This window comes from Rhinolophus sinicus, linkage group LG11 (genome assembly GCF_036562045.2).
Source record: "Rhinolophus sinicus isolate RSC01 linkage group LG11, ASM3656204v1, whole genome shotgun sequence".
Taxonomy (NCBI): Eukaryota; Metazoa; Chordata; class Mammalia; order Chiroptera; family Rhinolophidae; genus Rhinolophus; species Rhinolophus sinicus.
This window is the reverse complement of record NC_133760.1, coordinates 29,704,700-29,723,367: the sequence shown is the minus strand read 5'-3', so window position 1 is coordinate 29,723,367 and position 18,668 is coordinate 29,704,700. Positions and strand designations below refer to the sequence as shown.

Genomic DNA, 18,668 nt, shown 5'->3' with positions numbered 1-18,668 from the left:
AAGATAGAAGCCTTCCCCAGCAAGCAGCCAGAGCCCTCTCCACTCCGGAAGCCCTCTCTTCACTGCACCTGCATTCCCAATAAAGGCGATTAGAGGTAAAAGGATTGCAAGTAGAGGTATATAGTTGGCGCTGGCTGATAGAGCCTGGCTCCCAAACTCATCCATAAAATTGACTTAAATTTTAACTTATATTGAGTTACAGCAGACGGAAATTCAAATCCCAGGAACAGAGTGAGGAAGGGAGTGGAACTAGGTCAGCAGTGAGCCCAGTGCCCGGGGCTCATTGAGCGCGAGCCACTATCTGCGAGCCTCAGAGTCCCAAGCCTGTCGATGACTCAGCCCCAACACAGAACCTTGCAGCCAACACACCTGGCAGAAGCCCGACCTAGGGACTCACAAAATAAGGACCATGGGTGACACAAAGGGCCAAATACCCAAAGTCACCTCAGCAGACTTACGAGGCTGCTTAACAAGACTAGTGATTCCAGCAAAGGATCATCTTTTACATAAAAATCAATAAGGAACATTTTACACTATTTTCCATCAACACATAGCCTTTAGACATGCAAAGCATAGAAACTTCTGCCATTCTGAACAGGAGAGCAGCCAACCCACCCTGGGGGAGGGCAGAGGGCACATGGCTACTCGCCTCCCACTCTTCCTGGCTACCCACCAGCCTTCGGAACAGCTGGGCACCCGCAGAGCTTGGTCTGGTGCCCCAGGCCATCCTCCTTCCCTGCCAACCCCTCCTCTGAGAGGCAGTGCCTGGAGAACAGAAACATGGCGAGCTAGGGTTCTAGGAGGACCCACCTGAGGAAAGTCAAGTTGGGTCCTGCAATCTTTTCTTCATTATGTGATTTAGGGTGGCAAGGGAACGAGGAACAGTCAGAAATGCAATAACATTTTACAAATAATAAATTTATTTCCAAATCCTGAATTATAACCAAATTACAATTCCCTCTAGGTCTGCTTTGCTGCTTTACACAAGAATTTAAAAAAAAAAAAAAAAGTCATGGTCGTCATTTGTACACCAAGCAGCCTGGGGACAGTGTATTGGATACGATGGGTCCGGCCACCTCTTGCAGCTTTTCAGCTGCTCTGCGGCCCCGGCCCCACGCCTGCACTGAGGAACTCGACTTCCTCTATGGCAGAGCCTGGCCTCAGCAGGAGCTTCCCTGAGGGGCCGTCATGTACACAGATGAAAGCACACAGATGAAAGGGTTTGTCAGCAGGCCTGAGGTGCTCCAGCCACTCAATACCTGGCTCCTAGGGCTCCAGCCTCAGCTCATAGCCCAAAGCGGGCTGGGGTGCGGCGAGGAGTCATGGGTTCCCCTTGCTCTTTCCGACCTGGAGTGTAGATCTTTGTAGATCTGGAGACACAAAAAGAGGGGTTAGGAATCCCACTGCTGCTCACACCAGCCAGGATGCACAGCGGGTCCAGGGGCCTGAGGCCTTGCTTTTTCCAACTGGCGTGTGAGCAGGCTTCGGGGCAGGGTCTTGTCCCCAGACATTTCCACTGCCCCTGAATTCCCCGTCTGTGACTGGGAGCAGGAGAAAGTATCACCTAGTTCTGATACCCACTAAGGAATGTTGTATCCTTTCATAGATCCGAGGTGAACTATGGGGAGTAGCCTTCCATCCACCTCACTAGGCTGCCACCCCAGCTGTGCCACAGACTCTGGCTGGCCTTCGTCCTCAGTTTTTGGGAGGTAATCTCTAAAGCCTGAGGGATTCGAGTGTCTCTGATTCATGGCGGGGAGGAGTGGCATGGGGGTGGGGGGGGGCTGAGACCACCATCTGATGATTTGTGCTAATGAGATGAGTCAGGACTGGGGGTTGCCTGGCCAGAAAAACCAGCCATGGATTCAAGGGCTGTACTTTGAGCCCAGTCTCTGGGGAGGGAAGGGGAACAAGAGGCTGAATCAACCACATGGGTGCTGATTCAATCTACGTGCCTACGTCTGAAACCTCCAATAAAACTATTGGGCATGGAAGCTCAGAGAGCGTCCCTGTTGGCAGTACTGTGTGAACTGTCACACGGCAGTGTGCCAGCGGGGGAAAGCAGCCCTGGCAGCCCTGAGGACAATGGAAGCTTTGCACACGGGACCCTCCCAAACCTCACGCTATGCATGTCTCCCTTGGCTGGTTATGATTTGTATCCTTTTCCTATAATAAAACTATAACCAGAAGTATGGTACATTCCTGAATTCTGTGAGATGTTCTAGCAAATAATTAAACCTGAGGGAGTCCACAGGGATCCCCAAATCTGTAACAAGTTGATCAGAAGTGCGGGGTGCCCTCAGCTGGTGTCTGAGGGAGGGCAGCATTGCGAGGACTGTCCTTCCCTGTGAAGGTCGACCTAGTTCCGACATCAGCACAAACGCCACACAAGTCCGAGGTGCTCCTCCCCTCTCCATGTGGTTTCCAAGCCCTGGCCTGTCGGTTCAGCTGTGAGACCTACCCTACTACTCCGGTCCGCCTCACGCCCCAAATACAACATGACAACAGTACCTGGACTTACAGAGTCTCATAATTTCCTCTGGAAAGTATGCCCAGAACGCTGCCATGTGCACACACGTGACAACTATCAACTCCTGTCACCAGCTCGCCTCTACACATTCAACTTCTCTTAAATCGTGACCCTGCATGGAGCCTAGCCAGCCCATCCGGCTGGTCCCTGGGACATCTAGGGGCGGGCTCCGTCCCACCCAGGGTCCCAAGGCCAAAGCTCACTTGACACTGCCCAGGGGGCTGCGCTTTTCCTGCTCCTGCCGCCGGGCTCGCAGCTGCTCCTCAGCCAGTGCCATCTCCTCCTCCATGGCAGAGGCTTCCTCTTTGGCCCGCCGGCGGTTCTCCTACAGAAGAGAGAAAGGGACCAGTGGGTGGGAAGGCCTTGTCTGCACCCATCTCCCTGCTGCAAGCCAGGTGCTGTGTAGACCACACCAGCTCCCGTGGGCACGGCCCCGTGGCATCTGCCCCAGCACCAAGGCCAGGGCCTGCTTTTCTCACTGATTCAAGGCAGACATTGGACGATTCCATCCTAACCCTGTCAGCCTCAGCACTCTGCTCAATTCGGTAAGTATTTGTATTTCCTTACCAAGTTCATGACTATGCCAGGAAGTACAGAAAATAGGGAAGATATTATATCTGGCTGGAAAGCCCAGACATAAGGAAGATGTGTGCAGGCCCGGTGTGGGGAGGACCATGCTGAGAAGGGGAGAAGCAAAAGTCCCACAACATTCTGCAGCCCTAAATAATGGATCTAGGCCACTGACGGACGCTAAGACTGAGGAGGTGGAGTAGGAGGTAGAGAATTTGTAATGCAGCATTGTCAAAGGTGGGACCACCAGACCTCACGTGCCTCCTGACAGGGTCTAAAAGGAAGTTCACAACACCTCGTGCATCTGTGCATCCTTGCCCCACACAGCTGACCCTGAAACTAATCAAGGCTTTAAATGAATTCCTAGTTCACAGAAAGCACACGGGATCAAGGCACTCATTAACACCCTGAGGAAGCCATCGGCCCAACACAGAACATGGGACATTTCACAATGACCTGGTTTCTCTAGTAAGTCAATGCCATACGGGGTGGGGCCAGAACCTATTATAGAATAAAAGACTTACTACACATAACACATTTCAATATTTGAAATTTCAATGCTAATTCAAGCAAATCAATTATAAAAAGTTATCTCTGAGATAAAAGGTGAGATCTGAATAAGGACTAGAGACTTATGTAACATTAAGGATTAATTCTGGTGTGTAACGTCAGGACGTTACATTTTAATTTTTAAAAAGTCCTTTTAGAGACACATACTCATTTGTGGATGAAAAAACACAATGTCTGAGACATGCTTTAAAATGTTCCGGGGAAAAATGGATGTGTATGGAAGGGGGTGAGAGTAACTGGCAGAACGTTGGCAGAACTGGCAGAATGTTAATAATTATGGAAGCCAGGTGATGAATTCATGGTAGCTCATTATACTGCTTTTTCCACTTTTATAAATATTTGGGCTTTTCAATATGGTGTTTTTAAAGGAGGCTTGGCAGACCAAGTAACTGGAGTGGGTGGGGAGAAATCAAACACACCAGCCTAGCTGGGCCACAGTCACGATGTTTGAGAGAGAAATAAAGAGGGGTGAGGGGTAAGGGGAACGTGTCAGGTCAGATGATGATGCGTCTTCAATACCAGGCTGAGGGGAAAATGGATCCCACAGGCAAACAGAACCTCCATAAAAGTGCAGGATCCTTACCTGCCGCGACTTTCCTGCCTGTTTCACGCTGTAGAACATGGGGCCCAGCTCCGCCAGCCACTCTCCGTCCACAGCAGTGACACACTGCATGTACTCCTGCGGGCAGAAGGGCACAAAGCGGTGGTCACAGAAGGGCCACGCCTTCAGCTGTCCTTCCCAGACAGGCTCACAGTTAGGAGCTGTGTGGGAAAGACCCTACCCCACAGCCCTGTGAGGCTAAAAGCAGGGAAAAGCCTTAGACACTGGAATTTTAATTCCGTCTCCCATCCAAATTATTCCATGCTTAAGAAAATACTCCCTAGTTAGTATGGAACAGAAAAGGCCCAGCCCCTCAGAAAACCCTTCTCATGATGACACCAAAAGGAGTTGCTTGTCCCAGGCAGCAAATAGGAAACAATCCTGCTGGCACAGCCAAGACCATTGTACTGTAGAGGTTAATTCCGTTTAAGTTTCTCCAAACCCCTCCCACTGAAAACCATCCTCAACTGCCCTCAAAGCAAGACATGTGGTCTAAGCCTCCCAAGCTCAAAGCTCATCCCGGAAAGCAGTGAAGGGGCCTGGCCCAGCCAGGAGGGCCTGTCATGCAGTCCACCTTGCAAAAGACTCACCTTGGTGGTCATGACCAACTCATGATACACTATGTAGTCTGGGGTGTAGCCCATTCCAAAGAGGGAGCTGGTGGGGTGCAGGTGGCAGGGCATCCCTGTGCGGATATTCACGTACTCCCCTATTCCCTAGGGAAGACACACAACAGGCAGCCACATCAGGAAAACACTGCTCATTTGGGCAGCTACCCTGCTCCTTCCTAGTCTTAACACAGGCTTGCGGGGGTGGGGGGGAGCCCAGACCTGCAGAACTGCACAACGAGAAAGGAAGAACTCTGCCCTTTCTCAGTATCAGGCCAGGAAGGGGCCACAGCTCCAACGGGCTCACCTTGAGCTTGGCTGCCTGGTGGAAATAGGCAGCACAGATACACTTTCTGACGATGTCCCAGTCGGTGCCACACGAAGCCAGGCTCATCCGCTGCTGCACCATGATGTCCTTGAGTTGAGCCCGCACCTCCCGGACCTAGAGCAGGACACAGGTGAGCAGGAATGGAGACCTCCCCTTCCCATGCCTTCTACCCCTCACCCTGGCAGCCTGCTCAGCTGCGCCACTGCCCCCACCTTCCGCATGGCCTTGGCATGGATGAAATGATCATTACACCAGATGGTAGAGTAATTATTATTCTTCCACTGCAGGTAAACATTCAGGTAGGTCAAATGATCACTCTCGGGGACAGCAAACTTCTCCCGGATTTGATCACTCTCCTCCTCTCGGCCCTAGGGAGGAAAAGGGGACCTCTCAGCACAGGGGAGTCCAGGCCCACAGAGGAGAGTCTGGAGGTTCTCTTACTATCACCTGCCAATACACAAAACTCCAAGCACACCAGTGAGTGCCTTAACAATATATGAAATATAAAGTAGTTTATAATAAAATATTCTAAAATGGAGGGTTCAGGTACAACCATACTAGAAGACAAAAAATGTCCAAACACTCCCTACGAAGCACTGATCTAGCCTATCCTTTCCCCCAGTACCCCAACCTGCTTAACAGAAAACAGCAAAATCATTCTTTGGAAACTTTAATTCCTATCCCTCCATTCCTTTTTAATGCGGAGAGAAATGACCGCCCTCTCTAATCCTTCCCCGCGCCCATAACTCCCCCTGAGGCTTCTGGGAAGAAAGGAGAGCTGGACGCCGGGCCCCACCTTGGGCCTGTAGAAGATGGCTGGGACCGAGAGCATGGAGACAATGAGCAGGATCTCAGAGCTGCAGCCCATGTCACAGGATACGATGAGCATCTTGGACAGGGCTGGGTCTAGCGGGAACTCCACCATCAGCCGCCCAGTCGAGGTCAGACCACCTAGGAGAGAAGAGCAAATCCAGACGTTCACCAAGCTGTGCAGGAAGAGGGAGAAAGCCCAGGAGCCCAAGCCCACGGGGCCCTGGCCGGCTTCCGGGGCCGCAGCACCTGTGTTGTCCAGGGCCCCGAGGATCCAGAGCTGGTACATGGAGTTGAGCATGTTGTCCTCCGGCGGCGGGTCCATGAAGTGGAACTGCAGCAGGTCCTGTACCCCCAGGGACTTGAGCAGCAGCACCACATTGGCCAGGTTGGTCCGCTGGATCTCGGGCACCGTGGTGGTGAGCAGCTCGTTCTTGTAGGCGCTCTGGGTGTAGAGCCTGCCAGGGAGAAGACCAAGTCCTGCTGCACCACCCACCACACGGCCTGCTGGGGCTGTCAGGCGTGCCGGGCTGCCTACGCGGGTCACTGCGGCAGACGAGCCACGCTATCTAGGTTCCCACTGCACGTGCACCCCAGAACAGCCAGGACAGACGCAAGTCACAGAGACGAAGGGGAACTGCTCACTTATTCCCCCACTTCCCCCTTTCTCTGAATCGCAAATGTCCACCTATTCAAAACTCAGTCCTGCCGGTTCCCTCTTCTGCTAGTCTCCTACATGCTTATTTCATTTCTGACACCAGTGCGCCTGGGACTAGAACTATTGCTGGGTTTTATTTGCTTTACAGTTTTCTGCATTCTCTGAATTTCTATAGTGGATACATTATTTTTAAAAATCAGAACAAAAAGATAGAATAATTGGAGAAGTAAACATAAACAAACACGATGATGTGACTTTTTCAGATTGATCCTGAGGGAAGACACACTGTCATTATTAGTCTACTGCAAGTACATTCCATGTCGGTCAGCCTAAAACCCAAGGCCACTCGGCCCTGAGAGCTACCTGGAAAGGCTACTTCTTCCACTCAGCGGCATGTGAGGAGAGGACCAACAAGTGACAGCCTCACCGTCGGTCCCCAGCCTCGGAGATCAGCTCTAGGGCCCGCACCCCTCTGCTCAATCAGTCGACTCCACCCAGCCCAGCCCAGGCCCCACACTCAGCAATCCCAGCGCCGCCCCGGAAAGCAGGCTGGCACAGGGCTCCTACCTGAAACACTGACCTGGGCCCGTCCTGCCGGCTCGCCCCGACCGCTGGTTGGCATTGGCCTGGCTGATGGGGTAGATCTGCAGAGCATCCATGCCAATCCTGGGGTTGAAGACCTACCAGGGGCAGCAAAGAGCTGAGTAAGGACACAGTGAGGGGGGAAAGGACAAGGGAGGCGGCCTTGAGACAAAGCACATCCTAGTTACTACACATTGCACAGCCAAGTGTCTTAGCAATACAGGCAGCCATCCGTTTGGAGCCAGGAACCTCACGAAATTTCCCATTAAGCAGCTGCTCCATGATCTCTGAATTATTTCAATTTCCTACCTCATCAAGTTATCACAAGGATTAAATGAATCAAGAACATAGCAAGTTCGGCACTCAATAAGTGTCAACCTCTTACTGCCACCACCACTTCCATACCCATCCCTTGTCGGAGGCTGACGACCCAGGGCCTGCCTCCCTGAGTCAGCTCTGGGAGAGCGCCCAGGGCCCTGGTGCCTGTGTCTTCCCTTACCTTTAATTTGCAATAACCAGAGTCGATAACAAACATGATGCCGTCGACAGTCAGAGATGTCTCAGCAATGTTGGTGGCAACGATACACTTCCGCACGCCGTCCGGAGCCTACAGCCGGGCAGGACACAGGGAGGGAAGGCTATAGGCAACTCAGGTAGCAAAGAACCCCCAGGGGAAGAACACACCCCACCCTGCCAGAAAAGTAACACATGCGCTCTCGTACTCCTGTGGGAGAACCCAGAAGGACCCAGAGGTGGGGACCCAGGACAGACGTTCTTGCTGTCATACCTTCTGGAAGATTTTGGCCTGGAGGTCAGAAGGCAGCTGGGAGTAGATGGGCAGCACAGCCAAGGCAGGCGCGTTCTCTAGTTCTTCCAGATGCTCCACAATCTGGTCTGACGTCACCTGAGGACACAGCAACCGTGAGGCACTGGAGCACCAAACTCTCCCACCCAGGACACAGCCACTCATCATGGTCACGGCCAAGGCACACACCTCTATGTCCTCCTGGCCAGGCATGAAGATGAGGATGTCCCCGGGAGCTCCTGACAGGTGCACCTGCAAGGACTGCTTCACTGCGGCCTCCACGTAATCCTCCTGCGGGGTCTGCAACACCAGCCAGGGACACGTCAGAGGGACGTGTCGAGGGAAATGCAGGACAGGCACCCCTCTGGGCACTGGTGCCCCAGTCACCAGTCTGGGGCGAGAGCCAGGGCTTTCAGGCCTGCCACAACTTTAGATGGGCCTGACTGCCCTCCCTGGGCCCCGCATTTCTGCTCCGAAGAAACCATAAAAGCAAACCCAGAGCAGTGCTTTGTCTCCGAGGCCAGAGCTGCAGGCTGCCCCATCTGCCCCACGATACCCACAAGACATTTCCCTACACAGTACCCTGCACCTCCAACTGGCTTGGAGAGCAGTTCAGAAGTAGGAAGCCTCAGTACCTTGCTGAAGAGGATGTCAACAGGGAAGGTACGGCCAGGGATGTGGAAGATGGGAACATTCCCAAAAAAGGCAGCAAATTTCTCTGCATCCATAGTGGCCGACGTGACAATGAGCTTCAGGTCTGAGCGCCGAGCTACCACCTAGGAGAAGAGGTCAATCAGAGGCTTCCCCATAGGTTTGGGACCCTTGACTTCCATCCTCCAGTCTCAGCAACATGATTCCCAAATGAAACAGAAGCCAGAGCTGACGACCTGGCACACAGATGCGTAACAATCCTGACAACTAAACCCGTGCAGCCACAGCCAAGAGAACCGTGAGTCACTCAGCTGAGCAAGAACAGAGTAAACTATAATCCAAGTCTGAAGCCAGCAACCCGGAGGCCTCTGGGGACACTGTGGCCTGACAGAGACCCCCTCAGCCTCCCCAGGCTAGACCCCAACCCACCTAGAGCCGCGATCACTAAGTACAGGCAGTGTGCTGGTCAAAGGCCCCCCGCAGAGCCTGGACCACAGCCCTCACCTCCCGCAGCAGCCCAAAGAGCACGTCGGTGTTCAGGGAGCGCTCGTGTGCCTCATCCATGATGATGGCACTGTAGTGATCCAGGTCTGCTTCCCGGAGGGACTCTCGGAGCAGGATCCCGTCAGTCATGTATTTGATCAAGGTGTTTTCCGAGGTGCAGTCTTCAAAGCGGATGGCATAACCCACCTGGAGGTGAGAGGGAGATGGCTCAGAAGCTGTGATACCAGCTCGCCACTGGCACACCCCATGCTGGGTCCAGGCCTCAGCAGATCAGCTTACATGGATGGAAGCTACCAGGTTATGAGTACACAGCTCAGCCCTCACGCCCACTCACCTCCTCGCCAAGGTTTCCCCCCATCTCTTCGCTGACTCTCTTGGCCACCGACATGGCTGCCACTCGCCGGGGCTGGGTACACCCAATCATCCCATAGTCCGTGTAACCATCTTCATGCAAGTACTGGGTCAGCTGAGTGGTCTTCCCACTCCCCGTCTCCCCAACCACAATCACGATGCTGTTATCTCTACAAGGGAGACAAGGCAAAGGGTGAATCAGCCAGAGTAAACGACCACCTCCAAGAAGACACTGCCACCTGCTCTCCCCACATCTGGCTATCTGAGGAGCACACCTGCTTAGAGAAAAGGATTTCCCTCAGGAAAAAGCCTTGTACTGAGACACCACCTGAAATGTCTAGAAGATGGTAAGTTTAAACAAGTGAACCATAACAAAACGATGCCTTCTTGCTGATTTCACACAGTGTAGCCGAGGGCACCCAGTCAGAGAAAAAAATTCTTTCCCTTCCTCATCAGATGCAATGCCCAAAGGAAAAGGAGTTACCAAGTAAACGCAGGAGACAAAGGGGATGACAGATTCAGAACTGGAATTCCCAGGCCCTGCAGCAGAATTACCTGATAATAGTGAGGAGTTCTTGCTGCACAGCAAAGATGGGCAGGTACTGCCTCTGCTCCAGAATTGACTTCTTTTTTGCAAATTCACTGCTGGCTTCACTCTTTTTCTTCATGTGATCCGCAAACTTCTGCTCTGTCCTGAGAAGACACGACAGCCTAAGCACCCTGCACGATTTCCCACGTTTTCTTTCCTGTTGGGGCTGCTGCCCTTCTTCCTACACCCAAGAATGAGAACTATTTCAACAAGATGCAATAAATCTTCAAGACACTAGAAAAACCAGTTGATCTGAGAGGCCTCTCATCTCCTCCAGCCTAAGGGAGTGGAACCGCTGTCTCAGAACCCGTCGTCTGTCACACACCAAGCACCCCTGTGAAACAGCTAAATACAGCTCAGAGGAGTTACAGATTAGCAAGTGGGCGAATCCTCTGCCCTACAAAGAGTTCACTCAGCCAGAAGAGTGGCTGAAGTCACCAGATCATTACCTTACACAGAATACCCTTGGGCAACTTCAGCACAACCCTTAAAGAGCTAAAAGGAGGAGTCATGGTTGCAGAGTCAAGCCCAAGGTCAGACCTCCTCTTAACATGATGACTCAGTCTGTAAGACTTCATCTTCAAAGAATTGTGAGAACAGTCTGACTTAATGTTTACCTACAGCTTCTTCTGAAAGCACTCAAATATCTGACACATGTACACATCCCAAGATCTCAAAAGCACTGTGTGGTTTCCCAAGACTCCATGGCAAAAAGATACCAGGCCAGCGCTCCATTAGTCCACACAATGTTCCACCCACTCTCCTCCCAAGACTTTCCCTCCGTCAGACTTACCCCACGCTGTCAAGCTTCCTGTTTCTAATTCCCCAGCCACTCCTAGTCAGCTAACAATTAACACGTAAGGGATTAAAATAACTAGAGAGGAACAAGGGCTGATCAATAGTACCGCCTTCTCACTGGGCACACTTCTCACAGGGGTACAGAGAATTATTTACTCAGATGACAGTTCAGTAGGACTTCAGAGCACGCAAAGGATGAGAACTACAAGGGACATGTGAGTCCAGCCACCTACCCAATGTGGGAATCGTAATAAGCAATTACCCAACACCGGCTTAAATATAAGATGAAGCTGGAAGAAAAGAGACCAGAAGAAAGGGACTAGAAGAGACCAGAAGACTCAGAGTGACATCAGTGTCCTATTCACGAGCCACGAATTCTGTCAGTTCCACTGCGAGGGCCCCAGTCTTTGGAGATGGCCCACTGCTGGCCGAGGTTCCTACCTGTAGTCCACTTTACCATCTTCTGTCAGAGCTTTGTCCGGCTCTTCCTCTTTTTTGACTCCCATTATATCTCCCAGTTTGGTTCCAGCCAGTTCCCAGTGTTTGTGTTGAGCCTGCAGAAAACAAAAGAGGTAAGTCCACTCCGTCCTGTGACACATCTGTGGTCAACAGAAAATGAGTCTCATTTGACAACAGGCTTCCTCTAGCCAGGCAGCGATGGCACCGAGTGTGCGTCCCAGTCGTCAAAGCCCCGGGCCCTGGCTGTCCTAACCGAGGCCCTGCTGGAAGAACGCAATGGCCTCCTCCAAGGGCCGGTTCTTGCTCTGCAAGTGTCCTCTAACTTCCAATAGGAATCCTACCTGTGAGGTCGACTGATTTTTAAAAAGGAGAAGAAAAGAAAATATACACATGCTCCCCAGCCCCAGGTGACAAGAAACCAACCTTCTTGCGTTCCTTTTGCTCCCTGTGCTTCCGCACGGTTTGACTGCCTTTTCGCGCAATGATGGCCAGGTCAGAAGTGGCGTCCTTGACTGGAATCACAGGCTCTGGCTGCAGGAGGTTGAGGACAGAGAGGGTCCCCATTGATCATTAATCTCAACCAGAAGGTCCATTTCACAACAGGCCTAGTAAATGAAAGGGGTGGGCCCTTTCCCCCCTTCCTTTCTTGCTCTTCCCGTTTCCACCTCAGGCCGTTCTGAGCCCTCTTCTCTGGGGCCACGCAGGAAGCTCACCTGCTTGGTGAAGACGATGCGCCCGTCCAGGAAGGGCGGCACCAGGTTGTGCACCATCAGATGCACCTTGGCCGCGCTGTCCTCCTCAAAGTCCTCGTCCACCTCCAGCCGATGGACCACCCCGCTGGTCAGCATGCGGTTGGTCTCCCAGCGCTCGTTATCCTGCGCGGACACAACGGAGAACGACACTCACAATGCAGCCGAGAAGTCGTCCAGAAAGGGCGCCAGGCAAGTCGATGCATCAATCCTGCAGGAAGGGCCATGGCGGCTACAGGATGTCACAGGACTCTACCCTGCACCTTCTTGGAAGAGTCGCTGATCCCAAATCAGCTGCAGTACTTTTTCCAAAAAGCAGCACTTTCTACCTCCGTCAGAACCTTGACATGGACACACAAATGGTGACTGTCCCCAGCCCTCCTCAGGGACACAAAGAATACAGACCACAGAGCCAGGTCCCACCCTACCAGTTCCCATCAACAGTACCTGGGAAGAAGTACTACAAAAGAGAGAAGGTATGGGTTGGGTTTTTCTTAAAAAGCTACTGAAAAGTTCCATGCCCACCCCTCCTCTGTCTCCAGAGTTCCAGCTCAATGAGGTCCTTCGGCAATGGGGAGGCACTGTGATGTCAGCACATGCACACAACCTGCCCCCCACGCCAGCTGAATCTGCTCCAACCCCCTGCAGGCAGCCTCACCTCATTGATCTGTCTCCGCTGGGCTGAAATGCGCTTCTGCTTCTGTTTATGCAGGTGCTGCTCCCGCCTCCTCACATAGTCCTCGGATGAGTAGGCCAGGGGATTGTGGAACTCGTCATATCCCTCATCCATCATGTACCAGTCCCGGTCAGCTTGCTACAGAACAGAGACACCGCAATGAGAACAAGGGACAGAGCAATTTTATGCACAGGACGTGCCAGAAGGGGAGGAGGTGCTTGGTGAGAAGTCACTGGTGCAGAGGAATGAACAGCCCTGGTGAGAGGTGCAGGTTGCCACCTGTTCTAAGAGGAGCCATCTCGAGGAGAACTACAGTGGCTGACTTTCTATAGGTGAGATTGTACGGCAGCCATCGTGACAGCACTTCTCAGATTTACCACATGGTGGCACCAACACGTAACTAGAAAAGTTAGGTCTGACTTGCATTAGGTGAGAGCCTGTGCCTCTGGAAAGAGATTCCAGGGCTTCGGGACGAACAGGGCTCAGCTTCCCGGAGATTGTGCAGTGTTAACCGCCCTCATCAAAGTCCACAGGAGTCACTCGTCATCCTTGTTTTCTGACACGTCCTATCACTCATTTGCCAATGGATGGCCACCCTCCCTCATTTAGCCCCTCGAAGAGGTGAAGTTTTTACCCTCTGGTCATCCTCCCATTGCTGCCGCTCCTCTTCTGTGTCAAAAGAAATTCCTTCTTCGCCATCCTCACGTCTTCCTAAGGAGAACACACAGCAACAGGTCAGTCCATACGACCCCAGCTCACTCCAGTGGCCACCACCAGACCTGCAAAGCTGCAGAGCTCCAGAAGAGCACAGCTTTGCTCAGCCTCACCAACATGAGCGGCCCTGCCTCCCTGCCTCTTCCTCCCACCCTGCCTTACCTCGGCCCCTGGACAGACGCGGAGTAGACCCCAGGTGTCTTCTGTCATCCGCCCACTCGTTGTATTTGTAGGATGGGGTTGGCAGAGGTGTGTCGTCTGAGTACTTGCTCCTCACAGACCTGGGGAACAGTATAACTGGCATCACTAAACGGTCCCTAAGCTGAGACATGTTCCCCAGGCACCATCTGCTCTCCCAGCCCAGGTTCCTTTGCCCTCCTCACGTCCACCCATGCCACCCACCAAGAGAAACGGGGCTGCTCTGCCCAGAACATCACCTATCGCGATCTCGACTGGACGACCGATGGCCCCGCTCAGAATCTCGATAGGAAGGTGTTGGGGAGGGCGATTCCCACTGCGAGCGCCGTGAGGAGCCATAGCCACTGTCCTCTTCCTCCCAGGTAGACCTTGAAGGGGTGGCTGCATCTGGGGCCACAAAGAACATCCATAGGAAATATCTAACTTAACCAGGACATGGTGCTAGAACTATTAGCCAAGTCAATTTCCCAAGTTTATTTTACTATTTATAAATTCTGTACCTATTTGTAATGGATAAGATAGTTCTGACAGTTTTTAAAGGTATCTGAATTGTGATGGTCCAGTTTTCATCTGTATTTATAACATTTTAGGAATATCCAGTTTATCTCTGCAAGCATACCCCTTTAGAACAGAAGTAATTCTTTTTAATAAATCCTTCTTCTGCTCCCCAGCTCCCTATTCTTTCCTGCTATTTGGAAAACTGGCCATTCAGTAAACTGGCCCATCACCTTAAAGGAGGATATCCATCTTGAAAGAGAGGTCCAGGGCCTTCCCACCTGACTCAGAACCAACTACTCCAAGTTCATGGTGGAATCAGGAACTCTGACTCCCCACAGCAATCCCACTGCCTTTTATACACTTGACCCCTCACCAGCCAACGGCTCAGTCTACCTTTAGGTCGGTGTCGCGGACTCTCCGGTTCATTTCTTCTGCTGCGCTCTGACCCCCCATCTCGCTCCGATCTGCTGCTGTGCCTGCTTCTATCCCGCTCATCTGTCAAGAATCGCACACAGCGCTTAGAAAACATGTGTCCCATCCCAGTTTCCACCCATCTTCACCCTAGAGAAAGGACAGGCCTTCCCACTCACTCACAGGTGCAACCTGCACTGCTCTAATGCGATCCATGGGCTCCTGACACTCACATATCCCCATTCTTTCAAGGGGAAAAAATAGTTACTGGCTAGCAAGTTTCAAACTCACAGTAACAGTTAGTTTCCTGCAAGAATTCAAAAAAGAATAGTTACAAGTCTATAGTGAATAGCTGTTTAATAGCTGCAAGTCTATAAGCTATAAAACTTAATACTGAGCAAGGCCAGTGTTGGATTTTATGCCTGGCTTTGCTCCACAGCACTGTCCTTTCTCTATCACCAACACTACTGTAAACTCTGGTTTCCTGGACATATTACCCATTATCAACTTTACCACCAAGTTTCATAATAAAACAAGGACCACACACTCAAGCAAAGCAGCTATGTTGCAAGTAAGTCCCTAAACTGCCTGCTATTCCCAGCCAACAGGGTCAAAACCAACCAGAACGACATTATACAAATAGGGCTCCCTCTTTTAATGGGCGTCACAAAAACTGCTGTCACAGGAAAGAGGCTAGCATTTTAATTCAAATGCTTAAAGGGCTGCAGGAACTACGCTGGGCAGTTTACCTCTGTCTCTCTTGCGGTCACCGTCTCGATCCCGCGATCTCTCCTTTTTCCGATCCTTTTCTTCTTTGGAGGAGGCATAGACACCATGTTCCCGCCTCTCCCGCTCTCTCTGCCGACTGCGTTCCCAGAACTCCTCACTCACACCACCAGGATGGGACGGAGTCTCTACCCGAGCAGATCGATAATGTCTGCAACAGGGAGGGCAACTGGTAAAGGGACTCTTCATAGGAGAAAACCCCTGCCCCCAAACCTTTAGCTGTGCCAAACAAGTGACCCATCCTTTTCCGTTTTATCCCCCCGGTACTGCAAGCATACATATGGCAACAACCCAAAGCATTTCTAATCTCCAGTATCTACTCTTTAATCTCCTTTGAATGTTCCCACAAGTCTGTATTAAAGAACTCAGTATTAAAGAACCATAATAAAATCATAAAGCTCTCCATGTCCAACAAGAAAACTGAGCGATAAACGTGGGACATTATTTTCTGGCCTCCATTTTCATTCCCTTTGGGTCAAACCACCCGAAAGCCTTTACCTGTCTTTTCGGCTGCTTCGGCCAGCCTGGTCATTGCTCTCCTCCTCAGCATCCTTCTGGTCATCCTTGCTCTCTTCCCAGTCCTTGTAGGAAGAGACTCGGGACTTCTTCTTGTCCTCCCCATCATCTTTCTCCTCTCGCTCCCTCCGTTTCAGGGAAGCCAACAAGTCCAGTCCCAGCAAGGAAGGGCGGGGAGCAGGGGCCTTGAACACATGCTGCTCGCTGGCTGCACTTTTGGTCTTGCAAATAAGACCGCCAACCTGAGTGTCCAGATCAGTGCCTTCCAATCTATGGATCGAGGTCTCCTCACTGGTGTCCTCCATGACAGGTTCCGGGACTTCTCCAGAAGGAAGACAAACCATTTTGTGTTGGACATAAGAGGGAGAGGGCTTGGTTTTGCTGTATCCCAAGATAACTATAGTTGTAGGTATCTTTAGGGGGTTAGCCTCCCCCTTAAAACCAGGATTTCTTTAGCACCTCTTGCTAAGACCTTTCCATCAAGTCACTGATAATCTCAAAAGACCCTCCTACTCCCACTGCAACACATCAGAGATATACACACACACACACACACACAAGCCACATCTACCCCAAACACCAGGACCCAAGCAAGTATCATCCTCCCGTCTCACTGTGGCACACTTACTAAAACATGATGGCATCTATGAAGGGAGCATAGGGGAAACACCATTAGATTTGAAGTCAAAAACCTCAACTGGAATCCAGGCTCTTGACATTTTCTACTTGTATGACTGTAAGCAAATAACTTAATCTTTGGTTGGGCATAATTTCTCTATCTGTAAAACGGAAATCCTAATCCATGGGGTTATTGTGAGAATCAAACAAGAAAGTGTATGTGAAACATCTTTGAAACCATAAAGAGTTGCATAAATGTAATTGTTACATTGTATTATTTGCTGTGCTCCTATATATTGAATTGGGTCCCTCACCATTTTTTTACACAAGTTCTTCTACTTCTCACTCCCTTTAACTACAGATACAGCAGAGATATTGGGGTATAAGGGTACGTACCACCCATATGATCCATACTTTAGTGGTTTTGTGGGGTCTGGGGGGGACCAGTTATGTTTTGTAGAAAAGAATTAACCTCACAGCAGTCGAAATCTGTTTAATAACAATCCATGTTCACCAAAAATACTGATGAGAAGCACTAGGTTAAAAAATGGATTTCCTAGCACTTACAACAAATTCCTCTTTACTTCCTATTTCACAGCATCCACTTATAAAGATACACCATTTTGGGTGCTTGGATAATTCCCCTCATTCCAACAAGTCAGTGAAGCAAAGGAACTGTCAAGAGGTAGTATACCACCAGAATCCAGAATGTTCTGCCCAGCTCTAATTAACATGCACAGCTCAGTAGAGGAATATTGCCAAACAGACTGGACATATATTATGGACAAAGGAACAAGAGCTGCATTTTGAAAAATGCCATTAGGCAGACAGAAGGGAAAGCTGCATATTGGTGACATCTGTACACATTTGAGAAAATCTAAACAGGAAGTTAGAGATATACAGGCTCTGCTCAGATGCAGTCTGAACTAGAATTTACACCCCTAGAATGCCATTCTATGCAGGAGAGAGAGCCTTGCCCATCTGTACTCAGTGCCTAGCAGAATAAACATTGAATAACGTTTGAATAAATGGATGAATGAATGTAAACTGATTAAAGGAAAACAGGAAGTGAAACATTTCTAGAGACAGCAAGGGACGATTGCAGCAGCACAGGTCAAGGAGTCAGACAGCAGGATTTAACTACATAGCTGCTGAGAACAAATAAGGAGTTAAGGAGTTGGATTCTGGAGAAGAATTAATGGCAAAGAAGCTACAAAGGGTTACGAGAAAAACAATGAAGAAAGTAACTGGATTTACTCCAACAAATATTGAGCACCGTCTGTGAGCCAATCGCTGTTATGGGCAACAGGGATTGAAGAGAGAACAAAACAGACAAAAATCCGCACCCTTTGGAGTTAACATTCTAGTAGAGGAGATCAGCTGATAGATACCGCCGTGACAGAGAGGAGGAAGACACAAGGAACCCTACTGGGCTCGGCGTCCGTCGGCGAGTGGCCTAACGCGGAGGCCTTAAGGAAGGGTACACGGTTGACCCCCGAGTAGCATCCCTGGACCTCAGTGAGGCCGCGCCGGGCAGCAGGATCTGACCTGAACAAACAGAAAAGCCAGGCCAGGCCAGACCTGCGCAGCATCCCTTAGGATGAGTAAGGCAAGTTGGGTGGCAGGAACCAGACTTCCCAAACCAGGGCCCGAACCTGAGCGAGGGACCGATATCCGCTGCCTGGAGCCGCCACGATTGGCGAACGGCAGGTCAGGAAGGGAAAAGGACACTCACCTCACCAAGCCCGACTCTCGGGACCTCCTGTCCCAGATTCTGGGGCGCCGGCGCCACTAGCTCTTCCTCAGCGCTCCTTAGAGAGCCAAAATCCACACCTTGAAAGCCGCCATTACTGTCCCATAATACCTTGTGCGGCTCCTTCTATCCTTCCAAAGAGAGACCATAGAGAGCAACCCGGAAAATGCTGGTTCCTGGCTCCAAGTATGGGACATAACGCGACCGGTTCCTCAAGGCTAGAGTGCCTTACTCTGGGACTCTGATCAAAGTCACTTCCGAGTCTCGTTGCGACCAATCACACTTAGCCTAAGAGACCTGGCCCCGCCTCTACTCTGAACGGGAGGGAAAGGGAA

At 51.0% G+C, this 18,668-nt stretch overlaps 1 protein-coding gene across 2 annotated transcripts; it reads right to left on the bottom strand.

The window, feature by feature from the left end:
• Nucleotides 1-902: 902 nt before the first annotated feature.
• On the bottom strand, nt 903-18,589 carry DHX38 (DEAH-box helicase 38). Of its 2 annotated transcripts, none has more exons than XM_019757082.2 (27): nt 18,316-18,589; nt 15,945-16,284; nt 15,410-15,597; nt 14,643-14,744; nt 13,991-14,138; nt 13,716-13,834; nt 13,474-13,550; nt 12,822-12,977; nt 12,128-12,289; nt 11,838-11,945; nt 11,397-11,509; nt 10,124-10,261; nt 9,552-9,738; nt 9,218-9,403; nt 8,698-8,838; nt 8,252-8,362; nt 8,045-8,161; nt 7,757-7,864; nt 7,243-7,355; nt 6,267-6,475; nt 6,004-6,158; nt 5,420-5,575; nt 5,187-5,321; nt 4,862-4,987; nt 4,254-4,349; nt 2,734-2,855; nt 903-1,370 (listed from the first exon to the last, which is right to left on the bottom strand). In XM_019757082.2, exons 2-27 carry the CDS (start codon nt 16,265-16,267, stop codon nt 1,286-1,288), a joined length of 3,681 nt encoding a protein of 1,226 aa, XP_019612641.2. In that variant the 5' UTR covers nt 16,268-16,284; nt 18,316-18,589; the 3' UTR covers nt 903-1,285. The 2 variants fall into 2 exon arrangements, with proteins under 2 accessions (XP_019612641.2, XP_019612633.2); XM_019757074.2 differs by having other exon boundaries at nt 15,945-16,281; nt 18,316-18,588.
• Nucleotides 18,590-18,668: the final 79 nt, after the last annotated feature.